Source organism: Fusarium oxysporum, chromosome VI (assembly GCF_013085055.1).
Source record: "Fusarium oxysporum Fo47 chromosome VI, complete sequence".
Lineage (NCBI taxonomy): Eukaryota > Fungi > Ascomycota > Sordariomycetes > Hypocreales > Nectriaceae > Fusarium > Fusarium oxysporum.
In genome coordinates this window covers 2,540,375-2,564,646 of record NC_072845.1, presented here as the reverse complement: position 1 = coordinate 2,564,646, position 24,272 = coordinate 2,540,375, and the positions used below count along the sequence as shown (strand labels likewise).

Below are 24,272 nucleotides of genomic sequence, written 5' to 3'. Positions count from 1 at the left end.
CTTGTTAATTGTTCCGATTGGCGATTCAAGATCTTGAGATCGTAGAGTTGATACTAGATATTAGCGCCTGCGTAACATTAGATGGAAAACACCGCGTCTGTTGTGTGACGCTACAGGTTCGAAAACAACGTAAACTCATAAAGTAAGTCGATTTGGTAGAAACAAATGATATACAGGTGAATATTTTATGCAAATAGTAATGTTCTGGTCCTTGCGGCCGTTACTACATCCCCGCAAGCCCATGGGCCAGCTCTAACCAAATACTGTAAACCCCAACTGAGAAGACCCCTATGTCTTGATATCAACGACATCAAAGGAAACAATGCAATGTAGACCCCTTTAAATAATCATAAACTCCAATCATTTCGTTTACCAAACATCATCCGAACTCTGAACCATCTCCAATGTCGGTGTCTTAGGTACCATGCGTTTCATTCTCTTCCGATCCTCCCTGGTTACAAGCGAAGGTGTCACAGGCATGCATGGCGTGAAGGGCTGATAAGGCGAATAAGGCACTGCACCAGCTGTATGCGGAGTCATTGCTCCGCTTGGTGATAGTGGTCCTTTCCTCTCGAACACAGTCTGCTTGGTAGTCTGCGCAATGGTATTTGGTGAAACCATGGCAGGCTCGTAGGCACGCAATGGCAGAGAACCACCAGTTCGCACAGCTGAAGGTGCGTTGGCACGGTGGAATGTCTGGCCAGGCTTGGGTGACGCGGGAAGAGACGGGAACCTTGAACCGGGCTTGGGAGACGATGGCAGGCCGACCAGTGGTACTTGAGAGTGTTCCGAAGTTGCTGACTCGGGATCACGCTCGCTGGGTGCATGCGATACGGTACGGGCGTGGCCAGGATAAGGAAGTTGACTTCCGATACGTTCATCGATGCTCAAAACACTCTCGGGCGAGATGTCCGGGGTCGGAAGCGACGCATGGGTCTTGGGCGGGAGGGCCGGTGAACCATACGGGACCTGATTAGTAGGGACCGGAGGAGGAGCAGCCGGAGCATAATGCCGGGGAGGAATCGCGCTCATCTCCTGTCCTTCATAGCGAGGAAATTCACCCGATTGAGGGGTCATGAGAGGCGATGAGATGCTCATGCCCTTCATCTGCTTCTTCTTTGGTGATCGTAGCGCTGAGAGAAATGAGGAGGTCCTTGACTGGCTCTTCTCCTCGCGAGAAGCAGAAAGGTTGAGTGTTGCTGGCTTGCTCCTCTCCTTCTTCGATGGCGAGGATGTCGAAGATTTCAGAGAGAGTACGGAAGCCGAGGCTGAAGGGCGTGGTTGGTGGTGAGCAGTGGGAGGAAGAGGAACATCGTAAACAACTCCTCGCTTCTTTGCATCCTCATGCTCCAGGACATGCTTGTACATGTCTTCAAGCTGAGATTGAGCCATGAGTCTGTCTACTGCCACAACACGGGGATCGACAAAAGGATTAGTTCCGGGGGCTCCAATACTTGAAGCCGGCGATGGATAGATGTATGGATTTCCTTCGTGCGAGTCCTGGAAGCTCGGTTTGACAAATTCGGTGTCCGTGATGATATTCAGAGATGTAGGTACAGCTGTTGGAGGAAAGTCGGGACTGACGATATCTTTCCGGACTTCAAAGTCGACCTCGTCAAGTCCAGCTGCAATATGTTCGCGTCGCTTCTTTGATAGGGCAAGCAGTGTTATGGCGACCAGCACCAATGATACAGCGTATGCTCCGATTATACCACCAATCTGGGCTGGCAGATAGGTTGTGTCAATTGGTCCTCCTGGTAAAGGCTTATCTGTGTCCCGGGCTTGGAGTATCGAAGATAGAACAGGCTCAGGCTGAGCTGTTGTAATGAGTGACAGAGGCAGAAGTAGACCGAGTTGTAGTGAGTAGCGAGCACCCTCAAGAAGCATCGTGGGAAACAAGGTCAAGGCGAGACACTTATTCTTTATGGAGGAGCCAGCTTGTGCGATGTGACCTCCTGAACACGATGAGACGAAACACTAGAGAAGAACATCATGCACGGAAGAGGGAACTTGCGGTCTCAACGGGGTATATAGCGGGCTGGGTCATGATCGTCTATCACTCTGCGTTAGCCGCTGAGCTATCCAGGGCTGGACGCTGAGTCGCTGAGCAGACAACGCCAGTCAACTGGCGGTCGTCGAATAGCGGCCGAATGCATGAGAATACGTCTGAGAATAGCTCGATACCCTTGGTGATGGCAACAGAGTGGTTGCAGGCGATATGTGAGGGCCCAAGTGTGACGAGGCCATCTCCGAGCTGTGGTTGGATGGCTAACCGCTGAGCGATATAGTGTGCCATTGTCTGATTGGCCATTAGCTCTCACTACCAACCACCAATACCCACATCCATAACCTATCGCTGGCTCTGGAATCCTAGATGCCGGGATGCACTGCAATATTTTCTCGCTTTAAGCTTCTCTGTGGTTGTCTCGTTTCTGCCGTTGAAGGGTCCCAAGCGGGGCGGGGCGATCCTTGCTTTTCGCCATCACAAGAGAGGTCTTGTCCGACTCACACGTTCCTGGATCTGCGGGGTCAAACCAACAACCATTGACCCAGCGATTGGTGACGATACTCTTCAATCACTCAACTAACGGCATAGACGATGCAGTCTAGTCAGTGGGGGGCACTTTGAGGCCCAATTGTGTGTGTTGCCTGCATCATCCAGGCTGTCGGGCCCTGAACCATGTGGAATTTCCCACTCTTCCTCTCATCATGTGATGTGCCAAAGTCTTCGAATGGGATGCTCGTCTTCGTGTGACGTTAGGTAGCTCGGCATTGCTAGTGATGTTCGTGTCGATCCCCTCGAATAGAAAGACCTGTCACGGCGCCTATTGTGTAAAGTCGCACTACTATCGCACGACTATAGCTTCATGCTACCCTGCACAAGTGACTTTGGTGATATGGTTGGTGATTGCTGACTGGAGACGTGACAATCATAATTCAGGACCATGTTGGGTTTTGTTACAGATGTAAAACAGGCGCTGTGCGGTGAGCATCTGTGCAGGGGAATTGGGCGGTTCATATCAGCTGTGCAATCATAAATGCGTCCCTGACTGTTAAACAGACTGCAATGTTTCACAGTACCCATAGAAATATTATGTTTCAAAGGGTTCGACCTTTTCGAGTAACAATGCCAACGGTGTCCCACAAAACTCTCAGGGTGGGACATCACCGTAGCATTGGACTTTTGTTTGTCACTCTTTAGCGGTGATTGATGTGGCATATCGTGACAGTGATAGTGACGGGGGAAGCCTTAGCGTAAAGGGGATGTGACCAAGATGATAACGAGATCTGACAGAGCTGAAGAATGAGCATGTGACACGCAGGCATAATGCTTTGCCCATTGATAGAGTCAATATAGGAATTCGTTATGATTCTGAAGGATATTGAATTTATGGGCAAGACCAGCATCATAAGCACAATATTCTCTTTAAAAACGTGAGGAGCAAATGTGTGAGTGATGGACAAGAATCCTGAATAAACCGTCAGACAGGAACAAAGTAGGTACTTGATTGAAATCAATAATAATATCAGAACGTAAAATGTTACTTCATGATGTTTTGGTCCTACCCACCCTACAACCTCATAGAGGCGTTGCACTGCACGTGACATCGCGAAAATGTACATCGCGTCGCGCGATGCCTGCTTCTCATTAACGCGAAAGCCCCTCGATCGAAAAGAAGACATCACCAGCGACTCCGGTGGCTAAAATACCACGCCGTAATCCCATTCGAGCAATCTCGCATGGGTATAGAATTTTCGATGATACTATTCTCCTCGACCAATCGACAGCAATTCGTGGATTCGTCCACGTACCCAGCATGCCCACTTCGACCACACAAGATGCGATTCTTCAGTCGTTGAACGAGGCGCAACGCCGAGCTGTTACTTCATCCGCATCGACTGTCGCAATTCTAGCTGGCCCCGGTAGTGGAAAGACTCATACTCTTACCTCACGAGTAGTATGGCTGATTCAAAGAGTTGGCTATCGACCTGCCGACGTGATCGTCGCAACTTTTACTGTCAAAGCCGCCAGAGAAATGAAAGAGCGTATAGGAAAATCTCTAGGCGAGGAATTCGAAAAGAAGATTGTGCTTGGAACGTTTCACTCGATTGCCCGAAGATATTTGTCTATATACGGAAATCGCATCGGACTAGACTCGAAGTTTGGAATTGCAGACGATGGAGATTCGAGGGCGATCATCCAGAGAATCTGCAAGAGGCTGGAACTTGGTATTGAGCCGCTACATGCGAGGTCATGGATCAGTAAAGAGAAAGCGAAGGGACCAAATGCCGCCACGGCTCCAACGCAGAAAGGCAAAAAGGAGAACCCGGCGCTAAGGACATGCTATGAAGAGTATCAAGCTCAACTAAAAAGGTCAAATTTGCTGGACTATGATGATCTCCTGGTCAAATGTGTCGAACTGTTGAGAGATCACCCAGCTTGCGTTTCCAACGTCCAGACTGTCCTTATCGACGAGTACCAGGATACAAACGGCATTCAATATGAGCTGATGAAGTTATTCGCCCAAGCACGCCAGCGAATCACGATTGTAGGCGATCCTGATCAGAGTATCTACGGTTGGCGTTCAGCTGAGATTCGAAACCTTTATCGGCTGTTAAGAGATTATCCTGATACAGATGAAATCTCCCTGGAAGAAAACTATCGATCGTCACAATCCATCCTTGATGTATCTCTCAACGTTATTCAACAAGACAAAAAGCGATACCAGAAAGTGTTACTGCCAGTCCACACTAAGGGAGCGCGACCGGTTCTCAGAACACTGAAGAGTTCGTCGTCTGAAGGCGAATGGGTCGTTTCTGAGATCAAGCGAGTTATCATGATGTTCGGAGATATGCTCAATTTTGAAGATGTCGCAATTCTTCTGAGATCAGCTGCGCTTTCTCGACACATCGAATCAGCTCTGGGGAAAGCCGGTGTCGCATACCGAATGATCGGAGGCCATAAATTCTATGAACGAAAGGAAATTAAAGTCTTGATAGATTACCTCCGTGTAGTGAGCCAGCCTGACAACAACGATGCGCTGGCCAGGATCATCAATGTGCCAAGAAGAGGTATAGGAGAAGCAACAATCAAATCTCTTCTTGAAGAGGCGGAGCAGACCAACATGAGCCTCTGGACTTTGATTCTCAAGCACTGTAAAGGCAATCGTAAAGCAATCACCAATATCAGACCAAAGATGGAGCAAAAGCTCAATACAGAACTCATCCGGACCATCTCGAGCTTACGAAAAGAAGCCGATCAAATTAGTCAGAGCAGCCCTGTCACTCTGGTCAACTTGATAGAGCAACTGATTGGTCATCTTGATTTCAAGAAGTATCTGGAGGAAGAATACACAGAAGAACATGAACAGCGATGGGCCAACGTTCAAGAGTTTGTTAATCTGGTTAGCGATTTTATGAGAGATTTTGGCGGACCAGAAGAAGAAGCACTTCCTGAAATCGAGAATATGGATCAAGTGAGAGAGGATGATATGCTAGGCCGGTTCCTGGCCAACGTATCATTGGCATCGGACGCACAGAACAAAGGCGACACAAAAGACCAGAAATCGCTGATCACTATATCGACCATTCACGCAGCGAAAGGGCTGGAGTGGCCTGTTGTTTTCGTGCCCTCCGTCTATACTGGGTCAATACCTCATTCAAGATCGGAAGACACAGATGAGGAACGACGTCTCCTCTATGTGGCAATGACACGAGCCCAAGCGCTATTGTACCTAAGCTGCCCACTCTACGGTTCTCAAGGGATGAGCAGCAAGGTTGAACTCTCACCGTTTGTCTCTCCTTTTGCATCCAAGGTCTTCGCCAAGAAGGGGCCATCATTCGATCGAGCAGTTGTAGAGGGCGTTGCTAAAATCTTGGGACGAGAGGCCCCAGGTGAGAAGGCAATATTCGGAAGACTCCCTCCTATGTTCTCAGTTGAAGATGACGGGTTTCCTGTTGATCCTGTCGATCCGAAGAACGTCGATAGATACGACGAGGAGACTGGCCGGCATTACTCCCGGGCACCCAAGCGCCAGCGTACGGCGCACCCGGTCACCTCCTACGATGAAACAGATGAGCTTCCCTGGCAGAGAGAGTATGCCACAACAATGGAACAATCATCTGATTTCACTGTTTCTGCTTTACCCGGGTTCACAACCGCTGGAGCTCATAGAGTTGCCCTAGATGCCGCAGCCGCAGCAGCAGCCGCAGCACAACCAGCAAGCTCAAAACCAGGGCCAAAGAAGGGATCGACGAAAAGAGGCGTTGGGCAGAAGAGTATGCTTGGTTGGCTTAACCATGGAAGAGATGCTCCTCGACCTCCACCCGAACCTCAGCCTCTACCGCAGCAGCAGCAGCAGTCCAGGTCCTTTGCACAGGTGCGCTACCAGTCTGCTTTGTCACGGCAGAATGGTATGCCAGTGAGACTACCAACAGGGCCCGAGCCACAAAAGCCATTGATCGATCCAGAGCTGGCAAAACATAAACTTCCTTCTGCACGACCTCTATCAAAACCAAATGTTCCAAAGGTAGACGCCGGTTCTCGAAGGCCTTACTCCTGTTTCTCCAGTTCACCACCGCGACCGCCGTCAAGAAAAGAGCCTGAAGAGGAGAACAAAAAGGACGAGGAAGAAGCATTGCCTAACAAGCCTGCTTCAAGTCTTCATGCGACAACATTCATGTCTGTAAAACCTAATGGAGGTGTGAGACGCCCAGTTGGTCTGGGGCCGGCGCCTTCAATGGATCGATTGCGTAAACCATTCAAACCGCTGACGATTAATCGACCGAAGCGACCAGGTGGCTGATGCGATGAGATCATTTGTGATGGTTCGAAGTAATGCCTGCTATGTTTGAGCGAGGCGTTGTGGGGATCGTTAGGCATTATGGTTAAGCATAACGGAATTTGGTATTTGGGTTATATCACTTGAGAGTATATATAGACTGTTTGTCAACTCTGGTAGAATAGAAAAAAACAGCAAGAAGAATTCGATAAAAACAATTCAATCACATGCGCAACCGAACTTACTTATACAAACCCCAACCGAAATCCTTCAATTAGACCACCACAAAATATCATGTTGCCCACCATCACCATCACCACCCGCCTCTCCACCTCTGCCAGCCAAGCTGCTCGCAGGTACATCTCAAGCTCAACAGCCATGAAAAGCACCGTCGCTCCCAATGTCCGGAAGTCTACCAGCTTGGTTGAGAAATGGAGGAATGCCTCTCCTCAGAATCGTCGATATGTCTTGGCAGGCCTCGCAGTCGTTGCCTCTGTTGATGCTTATTTGCACTACACCTACTGGCCTCTTATTCGAACTTGGTTTGGCGGCGAGGAGATTGTTAGGAACTGAGAGGGACCATCTGAACCATGCATGGCTCAACTCTTTTGAATATTACGCCGCATGAGAATCGCTGATAATAGACTTTTGCGGAAGAGAAACGTGGAACCTTCATCTCATTTCGGTTGACCTCAATACTATATAAAATATTACAATAACAACATAATCCTCAGGGAGTAATAAAAGCTCTAAAACTAAATCAAGGTGCTAGAGTGAACCGGTCTAAAGGCCCACTAAGATATAATAAACTTACCCAAGTCTTTCTGTTATATAGGATCGAGGTCCTAAGTTTTCTTACCTCCTCCCTTGAGAAGCGCCTAAATCCCAGCATTCTTACTACCGAGTATTCTAGTACTCTCACCATAAGTCAGTCAAGTATTGTAACAGGGACACAGTTATGGAGTGTAGTAATATCATTTGGACTATTTTCATCTTACGAAAATCTCGCCAAGATCAAATTAGTATCAGGTACGTTGATGAACGTCTTCACACACTTGACTAGAGATCTATATGATTCAAATATTCATACAGTCTATAATTCCTCTAATGCTTATCTATATAGTATTCTGATTAAAAAGGAATCTTGACACCAGAAGATCGGAGCTTCTGGAAGACACCCTGAGGATCGTACTTCTTGCTGGCAGCACGAAGCTTAGCAAGAGCCTCATCTCCAACAGTCGCCAGAGGATCTTGTGTGAGATGAGCATAGTTGATAAACTTCCAAGCCCACCAAGCGTTCATCTCCTTTGCCTTAGTCTCGATGTCGTCCATATAAGCCTTGAGGAGAGGGAAAGCAGCCTCCTCGCTTGTCTCACCCTTGGCAGCCCAGGTGAGGAGGAACATGATACCATCTCCGTCCTCTGTATACTTGTCTAGACCCATGACATTGCCGCCATTCTTAACACCCTTCTCGGCGATGGACTTAGTGATGGGTTGGAACATGCAGAGTGTATTGAGCTCTGACTCGGCACTGGGCATGAGAGCTTCGAGGGCCTGGTTGAGTTCGTCGTACTTCTCAACGACATAGTTCAGGAGTTCAGCATTTGGCTTGAAGGAGCTTGTGAACCAGACATTGCGGAAGTGAGGAGGCTGGCCTGAACCGAGATCCTTGGTGACCTTACTAAGCTTTTCAGTGACAGTAGTGTCACCCTGAATATCAGGGATGGCATAGAAGCTGTCGAAAGCAGGGGGCTTAACCACACCCTTGGTGTTCTCTATAGCCGCGTTGAGAATAGTGCCACCAGCTAAGGCGGGAAGATAAGCCCAGTAAACGATGCTGCTGGAGTTTTCGTCCTTGGGCACGTTGGCGGTGAAATCAATGAGTGCATCGATGACTGCAGGGCCTGACTCAGGCTTGTAGAGAAGGTTACCACCCCAGATGGAAGGGTTGCTGCGGTCGACAAACTCAATGGGGTACATGTCTATTCTTGTGATCAGACCCAAGTTTCCAGAGCCACCTTTCATGGCCTAATTGACGTCAATATGGCTGGTTTCAATGCTGTAATATGGAGATACTCACCTGCCAGAGATCGGCATTCTCTTCAGCATTAGCATTAACGATCTCACCATTGGCGAGGACCAGCTGCCAACCCGCCACTGTATCACAAGCCATTCCCTATACATGTGAGTTGATGTTGGGGGTACTTTCTGTGTTTCCATCACTTACATGAGACGCAGAGTAGAAGGAATTTCCTCCACCTGTTACGAAACCACCAACACCGACAGTTCCGGCACGACCACTATAGGGCGTCAGTAATAGGAGAAGATTTGGGATATATAGACATACCCAGCGACGGCAAGACCATATGGGATAAGAGTGTCGTAGACATCTTGCCAATGACCACCAGGTCCCACACTCACGACGTTCTTTTCTTCGTCATACGATGTCCCATTCATGAAACCTGCAGCTCTTAGCATGAATCGTCATGAAATAACGAGGTTCGCCGCCTATAACTTACCGAAGTCGATTGTAACGCCCTCCTCAACAGAGTTGGATAATTTAAAGTTGCCATGGCCGCCACCGCGAACACCGAACTTGCATTGGTTCTTGGTGATGACCTTCATGACCTTTGAGACATCATCGGGCTATGGACCATGTCAGAACTCAAGGTTGGAATGACGCATCAAATCGGATTACGTACCGTCTTGGGCAATACCATGCAGTCAGGATGCAAGGCAGCACTGACCGACCAGTAGGAGTCGATTCGTTCATTGTAAAGTGACTGGTTCTTTGTGACGACAAGGTCGGAGAGACCAGCCTCCTTCAGCAGAGCAGTGCACTTTGATGCGACGTTAGCCATTATGCAGGTAATAGAAGAGATAAGAACAGTTTCTCAGTGTGGCGGAATAATAGAACGAGATGCAGGTTAAATGTATATCAGGAATTGTCGATCGACGAGGGGTTGACTCGAGACATGACTTACACACTGCTGAGGGCTAGAAGGAAGCATTGTGGTGCCATAGGCGGCACCAGTAGCCAACATACCAAGCTTCATGGTTGTAAGTGTAACGTATATCTCAAAAGAATGGCAAGACGAGAAAGGATACCCTCGGTGATAGAACAAAGATGATATGCTCTATCAAAACAAGAAGAAAGGCAACGATCTACAGTTCACGGACGAGGAAGATCGTCTTGTTATTAAACGAACTACTCGCCCCTCAGCTGAACTAGTTGATCTCCTATCTTCGGTAATAGGAGACGGGGCGATGCTCGGGCGAGAGAGGGGCCGGAGAGTAGGCATTATTCCTAATGCTGTCTTGTAATGTTCGTTGTGGTTTAGTGGCAGCTTGGGAGCGTAAGGGTAGAAGAGTCAGCACAGCTATTGCTGGGATGGGTTCCACCGATATGCCAGGAGATACCGTAGATGAGCACGTCAACCCGGAGACAGGGTCAGAATGAGGAAGCACATACTGCGTATTGTTACTACGTAGCACTGGAGGTCTGTGAGGCTTCAAGATTGAGCTGCAGCTTGTCACAGTTGCACTCCGATACACGTGGAATATCCTTGACAATGAGGACCATTGTCTTGGATTATACCTTGTCAATTTTCTGCATTGCATCAGAGCTCTTGAACATCAACATCTAAGTCTTGAAAGCCTCGCCTACCTCGGTCCAAATCCGACCTCTGATGCGGTTGGCTGTAAACCCCCGTCTTTTCGACGAGACTAGTATGGGGCCCCACCCTTGTTTGAACGGGGATATGATTGAGGAGATGCACGGCTCATGAGTCCTCCTATTTCCCCACAGTAATCGGTGCAGGGATTGGAATTGGTGAAGAAGCAGGGTTCAAACAGGGTTCAAACAGGGTTGTCTATTCTTAACCTTATTCGCAAGTACCGTTGCATAAGGATTTCGGTCAAGGAATAGGTTCTCACCTCGAACCATTATTGAAACCTCTATAACCATTCGAGATTTTTTCTTTCTCTATAGTTTATGCGCTACAGTTTATTCTCCGTTCAGGTGTGATCCGCGCAACCGAAGAACCCCATTTTACGGTAGTCGGCCAGCCCACTTAGTGTTTGTTCACCTGTCTCTATCAGATACTGATCGTCATGAAAAACTCCACGTGTATTTGGTGACTTTCCGTATTATGTCCGCATATGACAGGTCCCAGGGGCACTTTATTTCCGCAGGTCTGTTCACAATGACGGAAGATGTCTCATTGGCTCTGTTGGAGATAGACGAGGCTGCCATGTGAGATTGCTGCGAACTGAATCAAAGATCGGTGAGAAGGATTGGTTATGATGCAAAGTGTAGCGAGCTACATTCCTGTAACAGTTCTTTGTCCCTTGCAGATACCAGGCCCTGGTATTGACAGGCAGGGTCATCCTTGGTTCTGCTGTTAATGCTGAGTTCCCGTGCATCTAGACCTGATCCTCATGATCCTTCAAATCGGCCATTTACAGAGAAACATACGATTCAATCTCGCTCGGAGTATATACAGCTATATGATATAAGAATGGCAGTTTAATGGATAACAATCTTCACCGTTGACTACTCGGTCTTGTCAAACTTTTCAACTTCCAGACTCACGATGGTTGATCATGAATCATCCTTGTCTTCTAGTGCCTGCATGACTAGCCATGCATGAGATGATCCGATCTGATCACAATCAAAAGGATCACGACAAAAGACACCTTGATGCCCATCTCCATCAACAGGGCACCAAAACACCTCTGCAACAATCCGAAGCATGGCCACAGCGAACCCTCAAACGCATAAACGGCATTGCCGTCTTAACAAAACACTACTATAAACACATTCCAATTCCGTACTGAAGATCCGGCCCAGGAGTTACATTGACTCTACCCGACCTCTTGGCGAAATGCAAAGGTCCTACAGCCGGCCCTCTTTACCACTTCAGGGCCTGTCTAACAAATGGCCCTGAGATATCGCGATGATATCGAGCACACTGACCGTCAGGAAATCATACCACCTGCGCTTGTCGGCCGGATCGGCATGCCCTATACCGCGTCTGGGTTGCGGTGCCTGGCACACGGATCTCTTGGCTTCAGGCGAGTTCTTCGGTAACTCTCGTCTTCTAGGCCAAAACACCGGGCTACGGTCACGGCGAGTGAAGTGATTGGTTCTGTTAAGTTCTTTCTGTGAATATTCAACTGAATATTCTCTGCTGTATGACCTGCATGTCCCCTGTAATAAATCGTCAAAGCAGCATCGTTTAGCAGAACCTCTTGAGCCTATCACGTATACCTCTGAGGAAGCGAGAACCGCAGTGATTTATAGTTACCCCTGCCGTCAGAAGCTGTAGCATCCTTTGAGGGGAAACGAGTGACAGCTGCGCGTTGATCCTTAAGTGGCACATCAGCTAGTCTCCATCTCTTGCTTCAGATCGTTCCGAGTTCCGTCAGCCATCCTTTTTCTACCCGAGACCTTCCCCAGACTGAGCCTTCAGTTCTTCCAACAAACCTCCATGTCAAAATGCCTCTGATAGATGGAGTAATGGTGCTTCTGCCACCGCCTGAGGGCTACGTGGTCAACTTCGACAACCCACAGAGACAGGGAGTGACAGAAGCATACTTTGTGGCGGGGTTCGGAATGGCTGTGAGCTTTCTTTTCTTCTGCCAGAGGATGTATGTCAAGCTATTTCTTGCAGGTGGCTTGCAGTTTGACGATGGTAAGTTTTGACATGCCGTTTTCTATCTGTTTGTTGTTTTGTTGTTTGTTCGACCCTGCAAACTCAATCGTGGCGGATCTGCATGGAGATGACAGATCGAAGTTATGAATTGTGCTAACATTGGATAGTTTTACTCATATTTTCATATGTAAGTATATTCGCAGCCACGAGCCATTATGTCTCATTGGAAACGATGGCTTCATAGGTTTCGCGAACAGGCGTCTATATCGACAAAAGCTGACTGCAAAATTAGATATTGGCCTTGGTCACCATCAGTCTTTGCCTTCACATGTTTGCTTCTGGCGCTGGAGGAGTACATGCCTGGGAAGCCTCCATTGAGACCTTCAACATTTACCTAATGGTAAGTCTCTCACAGTCACACAGCAGTTGTCACAAGATATTAACAACAGTAGGATGTCTATCTCGCTGCATTCATCTATGTCCTCTGTGGTTCCCTAGCCAAACTCGCTCTCCTCATGTTCTACTTCCGACTCTCTCCTCAACGATGGTTCAAGATCTCAGTTTGGTCAACCGCTGTGTTCATCAGCGGATATACCATTGGAATATTCTTCGCTGTGATGTTTGCCTGCCATCCTATTGCTATGAACTGGGATGTTACAATCACAGAAGGCAAATGTATCAACAGACCTGGGCTGTATATCGCGACCGCGATAACCAACATCATCAGCGATGTTATCCTATTCATACTACCATTGCCAATGGTTTTACAACTCCAGATGCCCTTCAAGCAGAAGATTGGTTTGATGGGCATCTTTACTATTGGATCTTTGACGGTAGTTACATCGATCGTGCGGGTCTCTCTCTTGCCAGGAATGCTTAAATCAATGGACTTAACTTGGGTTATCGCTTTTCCTTCGATTTGGATGTATGGATCTCTTCTCTCTGATAGCCTAGAAGAGCGTTATAACTAACATGCCTCCAGTATCGTCGAAGCGAACCTGATCATTACCTGTGCGACGATGCCGACGCTCCGCAAGTTCTTCAAACATGTTGCTCCCAAACTCATCGGCGAGTCACGATATGGCAGCAAAACAGGGAAATCGTCAAAATATGGCAAGCCAGATACAGGATCCAAGCCGCCGAGTCGACCATTTGCCCCCTCTTCCCAGGGACGCCGTGACCGAACACAATATTCACAATTCGATGGCGATGAGAACCCTATGCCCGATAACTTTGCTCTAGGCCCCATCAATGGACGCGTGGGACACAATACCAGCGTTGGTCAGAGCGAAGAGGTAACGGGTTGGATCGATAGTGATTCTGAGAAGGGGATCGTTGGGGGAACGATCAAGCCAGCCATTGTGCAGACGAAGACGGTGACGGTGGAGTATGAACGATCACTATGATATCGATAATGGGAAAGGCGTGGGAGTTGATAAGGTCTCGGGGATTGCATTAACAATAATCGTATGGAAAGGAACTTTCGTTTTAGATACCACTTTAGTAATGATTTGTTTTGTCTCAAGACTCTGCCCGGCTGAATTCCAGCAGACGATAATATTGAATATCACTAAACACATGGAAACCGTTGTACGTCAATTGCGTCTGACAAGTTGGGTTGATAAAATACGTAGAATTAGTTCCCGTTGGTGGCATGACTATCCGTGACTTAGTTACTACTAAAGTTAACTTGGGTACAGTATTGTATGCCACTACAGAGCACTAAGATGTCAACTGCCGCACATTTGACAATAGCTAGTGAAAGCTCTCACATGTAGTCTTGAAGGATGATGTTCAAAACAGAACTTCAACAACACAGACTCAGCCATCACCTCTCCTTTCGCCATGACTTCGAACTGAGTTGACAACCTTTTCTGCGGAACATGTGCTCCGTAGAAGCTCAAGATCAGCGCCTTTCTTTCAACCTGACTCAATGTTAAGCCAACGATAAAGAGTCTGAAGATCTAACAGCTTGGCTGAGTTGATTCAGTGTCTCTCTAGAACGATTGCCACCACCATTCAACCAGAGATTGCAACTCCGAGTCGCGTCACTGCAACCTCAAAATTGAGCCCCAAAGAAAGCGGCAGATTGATCTTCACCCCTGACCAAACCAAGCCTGGTAACCCACTACAAAATCACCTTCCGCTTTAGAAGACGCCGTCTCTTGGGGATCAGCATCCGTGCGGTTCGGTCCTAGTCAGAAGAAAACCCTCGCACAGAAAAAGTCGTCACCGTTTTCTGCCCTGTCTTTTTCCTCTCTAGAACCCATGTCCCACTGAATTTTCAGTGAGTGCTTTTTCGGAAGAGAGGGGAGGCAATTTGGTTACGTACAGTTCAAAGCCAGGTACAGGGGAAGATCTCAATGTTACTCTGCGGAACGCGTAGATCTTGGCGAAGGATTGTGACCCCTGCTACGGTGACTCGCGAATGGCTCCGCCGGATATAGGCTCAATGAAGAAAGATAGAAGTATAGGTTATGCTGATTTTTATAGCAGTTTGTAAATAACATCAAGAATTGACATTTCTGCCATTCTAGTCATTGTACTATCAGGGGTGAGAGGAAGTATAGACCAGCTTTGCACGAGTCGATTATAGTGAATCCTAAACTTGGTTGATTTTTCTTTTTTGTAACTTGCTTGTAACTTGCTTTAGACTATGAAGCATGTGATATGTTCCTCCTACCAATACATCGCCACTATTACAACTTCGCAGACAGAGCCCATCTCTCCTTGATAAGATCAGCAGCCTTCTCACCAATTCCATAAGCAGGCATCTGCGTATGACCATTGTTCACGGTAGGCATTATCGAACAATCTGCGACTCTCAACCCCTTAACACCATAGACCTGTAGCTTCTCATCCACCACAGCCATAGGGTTATCTTTCTTGCCAGCGGCACACGATCCACTAGCATGGTAACAAGTCGTAGCGTTATCCTTGACGTATTCCTTCCAGTCCTCGCGCGTCTTGTACTTGTGGTGCACAAGATCTGAGGGCCATGAACCCTTGACGATGTCCTTGGTACCCGAACCTTCGGTGATAATCTCGTTGCCAAATGCGCATGCTTCAGCGAGGACCTCGAGGTCGAGAGGGTCAGAGAGGTAGTTGCAGTCGACGACAGGGACAGACGTCGCTGAGGCGTCGCGGAGAGTGACGGTGCCGCGGGACTTGGGAGCGAAGAGCTCGGCGATCATACTGAAAGCGTGTTTGTTGTCGATGGGGAATTGGTCGTACTGCTTAGGGCCGCCATAGCACTCAGTTGTGAAGAACTCAATCTGGGGCTGCTTAGGAGTAAGACCCATAGGGTCGCGGCCTTCTTTTCGAGGAGCTGCATTCCAGATCTTAGAGTCGGCGAGACGCTCATCCATGCGAGCGTAGGCGAAGATTCCGAATGGGAATACTGTCAGAGGACCCTTCTTCTCCTCCTTCCATTGGGTGTAGGCCTTTTCTAACGCGTTACCGTGGTATACTAGAGAATCAGTGGTGAGCCCCTCCTTGTCAGTCTCGTAGAACATGAAGACAATCAAGTGATCCTGGAGGTTCTTTCCAACGCCGGGAAGATCGACAAGAGTGGTGATACCGTGCTGCTCCAACTCGACCTTTGCACCGATACCTGATCGGTTGAGGACGTTGGGTGAACAGTAAGCACCAGAAGATATTATAACCTCTTTAGAGGCCTTGAGCTCAACGACCGATCCATCGGCCTTGACTCCTCGAACACCAGTGGCCTTCAACTCTCCCTGGCCATCTTTCTCAATGATAACCTTGTCAACATGGGTCTCGACCATGAGGTGTAGGTTATCTCTAGGTTTCTGCTTAGTGATGAAGTCTGCGCTGGTGGTACGAAGGCCTTGGTGAACTGTTCTGACAGAGTGACCGCATCCGTGGGGGTTCGAGCCAGCAGAGAACATGTCGTGGTCAAGAGGGAGACCCTTCGATACCATGGATTCTCCGATCAAGTTGGAGATAGGAGCCAAGTCATGAGGCTCGGTGTGGACATGGCCTTCATAGCCGTGGGCGCCCTTGGTCTCCTTGAACCAATCTTTTGTGTGAAAGTTCTCAGCCTATAAGAAGTCAATAGTTGTCTCTGAAGAATTGCATCAAGAGAAACGTTGAGATGCCGCCCTTTCACGTGCTGAGGATATAGGTTAAGTACATACCTTGAGCATATACTTGAACATATCATCACCACTCCAACCGGGCAGGTTCCAGTCATCATAATCTTGTTTCTACACGGGGTTAGAGCCTAGTGCCAATTACTCACGACAAGCACTGGAACTTACCATTCCCTTAACCATAAGAGTGCCATTACAACCAGAAGAGCCACCAAGGAACTTGCCTCGGCTAAGCTTCACAGAGCGGTTGTTGACTCCAGGGCCAGGTATAGAGACGACATTCCAGTCTGTCTCTTTGTCGAAGTTATTAGACCAACTAAAACAATGCGTTAGTCAATGTCTGCAAACAGCTACAGGAGCAGGGGTAATTACCCTCCAACCATGTGAACGTTCTCAAGATGCTCATTATGGGGACCAGCCTCTAGAACGAGAACCTTGACATTAGGATCCTCAGCGAGGCGTGCTGCCACAACGCAGCCTGACGTGCCACCACTATAAATGAGGTTAGTTAACCAATAATAGTCTTAGGGTTGAACCTTATGAGTGCGGAACTTACCCGCAGATGATGAAGTCGTAAGTAGAGTCTGGAGCAGCAGCCATGTTTGTTCGTTTGTTTACAGAAGAAGCAATCTGTCAAAGATATGAGAGAAAAGTATTAACGGAGAAGCCAACCTCATGCAGTAGCGCCTCTGTTACTTATATACATAGTATTACCCGAGGTCCACTATCATGAAGGCTGTCTATCGAGCCATTCAGGACCGGAAATTCGGAAACCTTGTCACTCAAACAACAGGAGGATTCCGGTTATGTAGCAGCTAAGCATTAGGTCCATCATACCATTCCTAATAAAGGCAGTTGAGAGGTTCAGGTGTTACTGTTCTGATGTGTTGTGCTTTCAGATCCTGGTTTTTGACAAGGACCCTGAATAGTCTCAGTTGAACCAACAGCATGAATATGGCTGCACCTTATGCACCAAATTGTGGGTTCATACTCAAAGACATAGCTCAAAGAGATAGAGGGAGTTTCTCTGAGAGGCATTTACCCCGCTGTCTGATATGTCGACGCAACCTGGAGTCCTCAACTCTTCTGGAGCATCCAATCGGGGATGGCTCCGCGTTATTCAAAGATTTCCCTACGGGTCCGACGTTGCAGTGCAAGGACTTTGCATCAGAGAAGGGGGAACGAGAAACGCCGGGTCCAAGTCTCCTTGTCCCCTTATTCCAACGCGTTCCGCGGATGGAGCTTGGAGCTGGGTGAGTGTACATATGTGAGTCTAGCAGGGTACAACCATGTAGCTGCAAGAGAACAGGCAACAGGAAGTATCGCACTGCTGAAGATGATGTCTCATACTGGGCCAAGGACCTAGAAGCCCTGACGACGTTTAGCTTGGGCGGGGCGGAACTAGTTCCACTCCCGCTGCAGATCACCGCGGCTAAAGGACATCAGTGGAGAGGATTGGCCGCTAGAGATGCTGAAATTGCTGTTGAGTCTGTTCTAGCGGGGTAGAGCTAGGGGCAGCTAGGGGCTTGGCAGCAACGTTGTAAAGTTTTGCCTCTAACAAGTGCCTGGAGTCTGGTAGCCAACGACGTTAGTACTGGCTTTTACCAATAGATAGGACGAGTGATTAGCCTTGTAGACACTAGAAACTCACCGTTGACCGTTCTAATTTATCCCCACAGACACACTATGATCATCTTGGTCAAGGGCCTCGAGTTATGACCAGGTCTGCCTTGTCTTGGGAATGTTACTGACCAACCAACAACAGAGGCCGGGGTTCTATGAGACTGTGGACCTGCATATGCATCAACCATGTTCTTTTCTGTAGCAGAAGAAAAGAAAAGAAGGACTCGCAAGTTCTTCTTCAATAGAAGAGCTTGAACGGTTTGGCGGAGCCAAACTGACTCGTATATGACTGTGCCGTAGAGATCAACAAGACCTCAAGGATATACTGGATGACCGTACGAGTTGAACAATATGAATGCTCATCAACATATCCCAAGTCATGCATCAGGGTTGCCAAGTCTCCCTGGCCCACTATACCCAGTATCCTGACAAGGTAGCACTCCTCCTACGACACCGTCAATCCTTAAGTGAGCCACGAAATGGTCAATGCCTCCTACACTCGGCCAAAAGGGGGCGTCAGATCCTGCATCTGCATCTGCTAGTTCACGTCAACTTCATAAGTCACATATCGTACCTACATATGCTGGCTAGGCCTGCTATCTCCATCTCCATCTCCATTCTCCGAAGCTGTCACTCCTGGCCTGCATCTGTTGTCTCGATTCTATTAGGCAACTCTTGCAAGCTGAAGCTTTCCATCATTAAAAAAAAAAAAAATGGCAACACCATTTCAGACTGAGGCCTGGACTGAATATGGTCTTGGCACACTTGTCTTGTTTTTACGATACTTTGCAAGATGGAAAACAGTTGGCTTCAAGGGGTATCAAGGTGATGACTACTTTGCTCTTGCAGCACTTGTCTTTTGGACGGTATGTCGCCGCACTCTCTTTACCAAGTCATCCTTGCTGATAGATATAGTGCGAGTTGGTAATGTTAGAACTCATCGGTAAAAACACCTACAGATTATGTTGGTTCAACTAGAAGGATCACTAACCCTACAATAGGTCAATCTGGCACCAACATTGGCGTTACCGACGAGATGGGCGCCAAGATGTCAGCTGCAGAGATAGCCAAGCGCGAGTTTGGATCAAAATGTCTCCTGGCAGGATGGAACTTTTACGTGACTCTAATATTTACTCTCAAAGGAGTGATGCTTTGCTTGTACAGCCGCATGACGTACGCAGATTCTCGATCCACCATTGATATATGCTAATGGAGTTCTAGACTTGGTCTCTGGCAGAGAAAGATTGTTATTTGGACACAATTCGGAACCGTTATTGCTTACATAGCAGTAATGGCAGCTATTTGGGGCCATTGTACGCCTGTTCACAAGAACTGGCAAGTTTATCCTAATCCCGGTGGTAAGTGTTATCCCGATTGAACCGATCTCCGACTCTAACAGGAGTAGACACTTGCACCCTCGCCGTAGCGAATTACCTTACTCTGGTAGTGTTTAATATCGTGTACGTTACCGTTGTCTGAGTGTTTGAACGATGAGCCTCAATCTAACTTGCAAACACAGAACCGACATCGCTATTGTTTCCATCCCAGTCCCTCTACTATGGACTGTAAAGCTCACCATCAAGAGAAAGTTGATGATTGGCGTTCTCCTTTGTTCTGGTGTTTTTATCATGGTCGCAACACTCTTGAGATGTGTCTTCTCGCTACAGTTAGTCCCCGTCGAGGCACGGTTCTTGAGATCTTGCTAACAACCCAGGGACATCCAAGGCATCAACACATCAACCATCTGGGCAATCCGCGAAACCTTCGTGGCAATAATTGCAGTGAACGCCGCTGCCATCAAGCCTTTATTCTCAGCTTCTCGATGGCTCGTGTCGAGCAAGGGAAGCAGTCGGGACAAGGGAACGAGCAGCTACATCAACAAACACGGCCACCCACTTGGAACAATCGGCGGATCGGGTATCTCTGGTGGTATTTCTGCGAACCGACATCAAAAATACATGACACAACTCGACGACAATTCGAGCGAGGAACATATTGTTGGGAAGCCAGAGTTTTTGGGATACAGCAAGCCCGAGGTCCGGGCTGGCAGCACAACAAGTGGACAGAGTGATAACCAGGATGGCATTATGGTTACTAGAACCTACGAAGTTACTCCTGGAAAGTCTACACTGGATGTCTAGAGAATTTGAATTATGGAGTTACAGGGAAAAGGCAATATCTAAGAAAGGAGGTGTAAGAAGCACATGTAATTAATGTAATAGACCAAGATATCCAACACTCAGCACTCAACAACTGTTTAACACACGCAAAAGTCTAATCAGAGGTTCAAATTGATAGCATTGCAACTCTCAAATTACGGTATAAAGCTTTGCCTGCCGCGAAATTGCTCATATCTTCAGCTTCAGGTACCCAAGCCAATGGCTAAGCTAGCGGCAGCAGCAAACTATTCCAACAACGTCAGGTCCAGAAATTGGCCGTGCTGAATCTGAATCTACAGGTGGCGTTGCCCTGTCTCGGTAGCTGGACTACCGGTAACTAACGAATTAGCGCTGCCTAAGCACGGTCTTTGAGGTTGTATTAGTCGTATCCTAAACCGTCTAATTACCGCCGACTACGTAAATGAAACAACCCCTGATTGACATTGAGGAGCTTTTGCCGCGTTACGCCCGGCTCGAAGATCACTTTTGACACATGATTGAGTTTAGTGACATCCGGTCTCCGAGGCAAAGGTACGTTTCCAGGCCGAATCCTCCTGCAGGGGTTCATATACCCTCGCCTGCTAGGATCAGTAACCCCTGAGGATTATGTACCTGGCTGCCTGGTAACATTGACAGACATTGACAGATTCGGTTTTCCTTTTGCCCGAGGGGTTGGGATATGCCAAGCAATACGAGATCTGATCGCAGAAGCAATAACTAAGACATGCAGAAAGAGATCAATTAGTGAGGCGATATTAATGTGTTGGCAGATGTTATCAATCGGCATTAGATTATTTGACAGTTCCAGATCTGGTATCCAGTTCATGGGCCCTCAACTTCTTCGGAAGAGTAGGGCTTAAGCCGGTGGGTATCCTACAAGTCATGTCCAAGAACAAATGCCATTACTAAGGCACTAGTTGCAAATCATGGCTCTTGGCAGCTCAAGTCTGTGGTTTCGTGGCTCTTGTTGGAATTGGTCACCAGGTAGTTCATAGACTAGATTCTCAAGGTTTGGTGGCATAAAGTTAGGACTAGCTTTGACAAAGATCATGATGTTTCTCATGTCTGACTCAAGAGCTAAAACACAAGTTGTAGGTTCATGTTGAGGGGTATCGTGTTGCTCATCTCTGACTTGTGCTGAGTAGTGCCTTTGATGGTCGGATACAGGATGCTGGCAATCACGAGGCTGTTGTACATCGCTCAAAATTGTTGAGCTGATACAAGCCCAATGCAGACTATCTCGCGTCTCCACGTGAGGTTAAAGCAGACGCTGTAAGGCCCTTATGGTGGTCCGGGCAGCGGCCTTCTAATAAATGGCTTCACTAACACTACCTAGTCTCGGCCTCACTTTCAGACTACCAGTTAGTTATGTTTCATAAGCTCTTGATTGTGAATCTGAAGCTCAAGAGACGAAAATACATATCTACTCAACTAGATATTAGGAGGAAGCGGGTTTATAACCCATCGTTGCTTAGGATATCAATATCATAAACATAATAAATATTGTCATAAGTTTAGGATTAGAAAGCCTAAGCTTGAATATATAGCATAAGCCTATCATAAGGAAAGGAAATCAAATATACCATCCTGCATACAGCTAGCTGTTCAAACCTAAGTTAAAAAAAAAAAGGTAATCAAACCATGGCATGCTCCGTTTAACAAAACGCCATTTCATATCCGCATCGCCTCAATCACACGAGCTCAACCCCAGACATCCTCAAGCCACTTATTTCCCTTCTTTGCCGCTTCAGCCCAGCTCCTAGCTTCAGCATCACTCCAATTATTCTGCGACTTCATTGAATCTTCCACCACGTTGCCAACTTCTCTAGCCATTGAAGCTCGGCCGCAGAAGTAGATACTCGCGCCATCTCGAAGAAGATCACATACATCTTTCTTCCTCTCCTCAACTTTGTCTTGAACGTACTTCTTTGGCTGTCCATCTGCACGGGAGAACGCAGTAACGATCTCAAGACTGCCTTGCAGTTCTTTCGAAACCTCGGCGAGTTCATCCCGATAGAGATAGTCTTGATTAGGGGCACGGCATCCGAAAAATAGAATCATCTTTCCAATGGGCTTTCCTACAGATTTGAGACGTGCTCGTTCAAGAATAAACCCGCGGAAAGGAGCGAGACCAGTACCAGCACCGATCATGACGAGTGGCGTTGAGCTCATTGTTGGAAGTTTGAAGTTCGATCGGCGCAGACAAGCAAAGACTTTGTGGCCTTGTAGAGCCTCGCCGGGACCAGACAAAGCGTATGTAGGAGCGTCGGGTCCAATCTCGGGTTGCTTGCTGTCACCATTAAGAGAATTCCCAAGAGCGTAGAGGTAATTAGTTGTGACACCTCGGATGGACCTGCCTGGGTCTTGTTGAAGAGGCGAGTTATCAATACCGCAGGTAATCGAAAGCTTGCGTGCAGAAACTGTGCTCGATGATGAGATGGAGTAGTAGCGCGGCTGTGAGGTCGGTAAAGTCTCAACGACGTAAGATAGTGGAAGCTTGTCCCAAATAGACCCAGGGGCAACAAGAGTCAGAAGGCGACCCAGAGTAATATGGTGGTTGGCAATATATTCAGCATACGCCTCTTTACTCTTGCCCAGAGTTGTCAGGTTCTGAGCAACCTCTGCTGAAGGTGCAAATCTTGCAAGTTGACCGACAGTTTCCCGAGATACAGGAGCTGAGATCTCGAGGTAGTGCCGGAAGAGGGCCAGTGCAGAAGTAGGACTGGGGATCTTGATTGATACGCCTTCTTCGAGGGGTTGAACAAGAAGAGGCTTCTCAGCTCGGTCTTCAAGATCAAGAGCCTTGAGGAGAAGTTGTATCTCGTGATCAGGATTAATAGGATAGACGGCAAGATGGTCACCAGTTCGGTATCGAAGCTCAGGATGATCTGAAATATCGAGCTCCATATGAAGGCAATTTCGCCCAGGAGATGTATAAAGCTCGTGGGATGACTGGACCGTCAAAGTTCGGATAGGAGAGTACTGCTTGACAATCTTTGCAGGTCCGCTTCGGTTCTGAATAGGCTCGCCAAGGTTGAGATCCATGATGTCAAGAGATTCATCCTCTACGAGCTGAATGCTTGGCTCATATGGGATGTCTCGCTCTTCATAGCCCATTTTGGTCTGAAAGTGAGTATACAGATCGTCCTTCCAGGAGAGGAAGTCCTCCTCTGTGCCACCCTGAGCATCGTTGGCCTTAGCCACAGACATCAACCTCTGTGCACCAGCCTTGTCAAGGAAATCAGCAACAACATCGATAACACGATTATAGTATCGATAGCTGGTGTTGCCTAGACCGAAGGCCATGTATCGCAGGTTTGGCAGCTGAACATCAGGATTCTTGTGAAGCCACTCCCAGAATGCAGCTGTGTTGTCACTTGGATCACCTTCTCCGTATGTCGAGATGATGAAAATGGCGAGTTTACTTTGAGGAAGATTGACGATGGACTCAGGGTCGTAGTCGCATAGGTCAGCGCAGAGGGTCTGAAGACCGAAGCGCAGATGGCATTCTTTTGAGAGTCTGTTGGCAAACATCTCTGCCGTACCCGATTGTGAGCCCCAAAATATGACAACATCTTTACCCTAATAATCTGTGAGTATATCAATCCCTTGTCATTATCCGAGAAAACTTACAGCTTCTTCCATCTTTTTTGCAATATCGCGAGTTGCTTTCGGCCCTGAAGAAGCACCGTCTTTTGATCCCATCCGTTCGAACCAGATATGATGATAAGGATCTGGCTTATCCCAGACAATGCCGCGGAGAAGATATGCTGCCGATGCAATACCAACTGTACCCAGGGCAGCCATATCGGCGATTGTCTGAGGTGGTCCCAGCTGGGAGAGCCGATTAAAGGCTTCTGTTGCAAAGGCGTTGGACATGATTTGCTAAAGACTATACTAGAAACGAGACAACAGTTTGCTTGAGTCTCTGAAGCG

General features: G+C 47.8%; 7 protein-coding genes across 7 annotated transcripts; 3 read left to right on the top strand and 4 right to left on the bottom strand.

The window, feature by feature from the left end:
- Positions 1 to 154: 154 nt before the first annotated feature.
- On the bottom strand, positions 155 to 2,225 carry FOBCDRAFT_42392 (uncharacterized protein). The gene has a single exon (XM_031186303.3). The coding sequence runs from the start codon at positions 1,885 to 1,887 to the stop codon at positions 370 to 372; it is 1,518 nt and encodes a 505-aa protein (XP_031037438.2). The 5' UTR covers positions 1,888 to 2,225; the 3' UTR covers positions 155 to 369.
- Positions 2,226 to 3,664: 1,439 nt separating this feature from the next.
- FOBCDRAFT_320759 (P-loop containing nucleoside triphosphate hydrolase protein) lies at positions 3,665 to 7,355 on the top strand (the record flags this gene model as incomplete). Its single annotated transcript, XM_059612054.1, has 2 exons — positions 3,665 to 6,682; positions 7,061 to 7,355. The coding sequence occupies exons 1-2, from the start codon at positions 3,819 to 3,821 to the stop codon at positions 7,353 to 7,355; spliced, it is 3,159 nt and encodes a 1,052-aa protein (XP_059465154.1). The 5' UTR covers positions 3,665 to 3,818.
- A 558-nt stretch (positions 7,356 to 7,913) lies between these two features.
- FOBCDRAFT_251379 (uncharacterized protein) lies at positions 7,914 to 9,838 on the bottom strand (the record flags this gene model as incomplete). The annotated part of the gene is made up of 7 exons (XM_054705078.1): positions 7,914 to 8,810; positions 8,863 to 8,958; positions 9,010 to 9,082; positions 9,130 to 9,244; positions 9,302 to 9,428; positions 9,485 to 9,622; positions 9,767 to 9,838. The coding sequence occupies 7 exons, from the start codon at positions 9,836 to 9,838 to the stop codon at positions 7,914 to 7,916; spliced, it is 1,518 nt and encodes a 505-aa protein (XP_054561053.1).
- Positions 9,839 to 12,282: 2,444 nt separating this feature from the next.
- FOBCDRAFT_251378 (uncharacterized protein) lies at positions 12,283 to 14,878 on the top strand (the record flags this gene model as incomplete). The annotated part of the gene is made up of 7 exons (XM_031186308.3): positions 12,283 to 12,478; positions 12,607 to 12,626; positions 12,732 to 12,839; positions 12,892 to 13,364; positions 13,422 to 13,826; positions 13,966 to 14,029; positions 14,430 to 14,878. 7 exons carry the CDS (start codon positions 12,283 to 12,285, stop codon positions 14,589 to 14,591), a joined length of 1,428 nt encoding a protein of 475 aa, XP_031037443.3. The 3' UTR covers positions 14,592 to 14,878.
- Positions 14,879 to 15,035: 157 nt separating this feature from the next.
- FOBCDRAFT_185315 (uncharacterized protein) lies at positions 15,036 to 17,185 on the bottom strand. Its single transcript, XM_031186309.3, has 5 exons — positions 17,111 to 17,185; positions 16,927 to 17,046; positions 16,723 to 16,870; positions 16,600 to 16,668; positions 15,036 to 16,503 (listed from the first exon to the last, which is right to left on the bottom strand). Exons 1-5 carry the CDS (start codon positions 17,152 to 17,154, stop codon positions 15,139 to 15,141), a joined length of 1,746 nt encoding a protein of 581 aa, XP_031037444.2. The 5' UTR covers positions 17,155 to 17,185; the 3' UTR covers positions 15,036 to 15,138.
- A 1,554-nt stretch (positions 17,186 to 18,739) lies between these two features.
- FOBCDRAFT_226242 (uncharacterized protein) lies at positions 18,740 to 20,416 on the top strand. The gene is made up of 7 exons (XM_031186310.3): positions 18,740 to 19,043; positions 19,093 to 19,120; positions 19,179 to 19,350; positions 19,399 to 19,535; positions 19,583 to 19,637; positions 19,697 to 19,843; positions 19,892 to 20,416. The coding sequence occupies exons 1-7, from the start codon at positions 18,891 to 18,893 to the stop codon at positions 20,316 to 20,318; spliced, it is 1,119 nt and encodes a 372-aa protein (XP_031037445.2). The 5' UTR covers positions 18,740 to 18,890; the 3' UTR covers positions 20,319 to 20,416.
- Positions 20,417 to 22,037: 1,621 nt separating this feature from the next.
- On the bottom strand, positions 22,038 to 24,215 carry FOBCDRAFT_185312 (uncharacterized protein; the record flags this gene model as incomplete). The annotated part of the gene is made up of 2 exons (XM_031186311.2): positions 22,038 to 23,918; positions 23,970 to 24,215. The coding sequence occupies 2 exons, from the start codon at positions 24,213 to 24,215 to the stop codon at positions 22,038 to 22,040; spliced, it is 2,127 nt and encodes a 708-aa protein (XP_031037446.2).
- Positions 24,216 to 24,272: the final 57 nt, after the last annotated feature.

Excerpts from the sequence above, each read along its gene's own strand:
- FOBCDRAFT_185315 (XM_031186309.3), bottom strand. The coding sequence starts at position 17,154 with ATGGCTGCTGCTCCAGACTCTACTTACGACTTCATCATCTGCGG. Across the intron at positions 17,047-17,110 it reads TACGACTTCATCATCTGCGG|TGGTGGCACGTCAGGCTGCG; the intron begins GTAAGTTCCGCA and ends CCTCATTTATAG. Across the intron at positions 16,871-16,926 it reads AACGTTCACATGGTTGGAGG|TTGGTCTAATAACTTCGACA; the intron begins GTAATTACCCCT and ends GCATTGTTTTAG.
- FOBCDRAFT_226242 (XM_031186310.3), top strand. The coding sequence starts at position 18,891 with ATGGCAACACCATTTCAGACTGAGGCCTGGACTGAATATGGTCTTGGC. Across the intron at positions 19,536-19,582 it reads AGTTTATCCTAATCCCGGTG|ACACTTGCACCCTCGCCGTA; the intron begins GTAAGTGTTATC and ends TAACAGGAGTAG. Across the intron at positions 19,844-19,891 it reads AGATGTGTCTTCTCGCTACA|GGACATCCAAGGCATCAACA; the intron begins GTTAGTCCCCGT and ends CTAACAACCCAG.
- FOBCDRAFT_42392 (XM_031186303.3), bottom strand. The coding sequence starts at position 1,887 with ATGCTTCTTGAGGGTGCTCGCTACTCACTACAACTCGGTCTACTTCTG.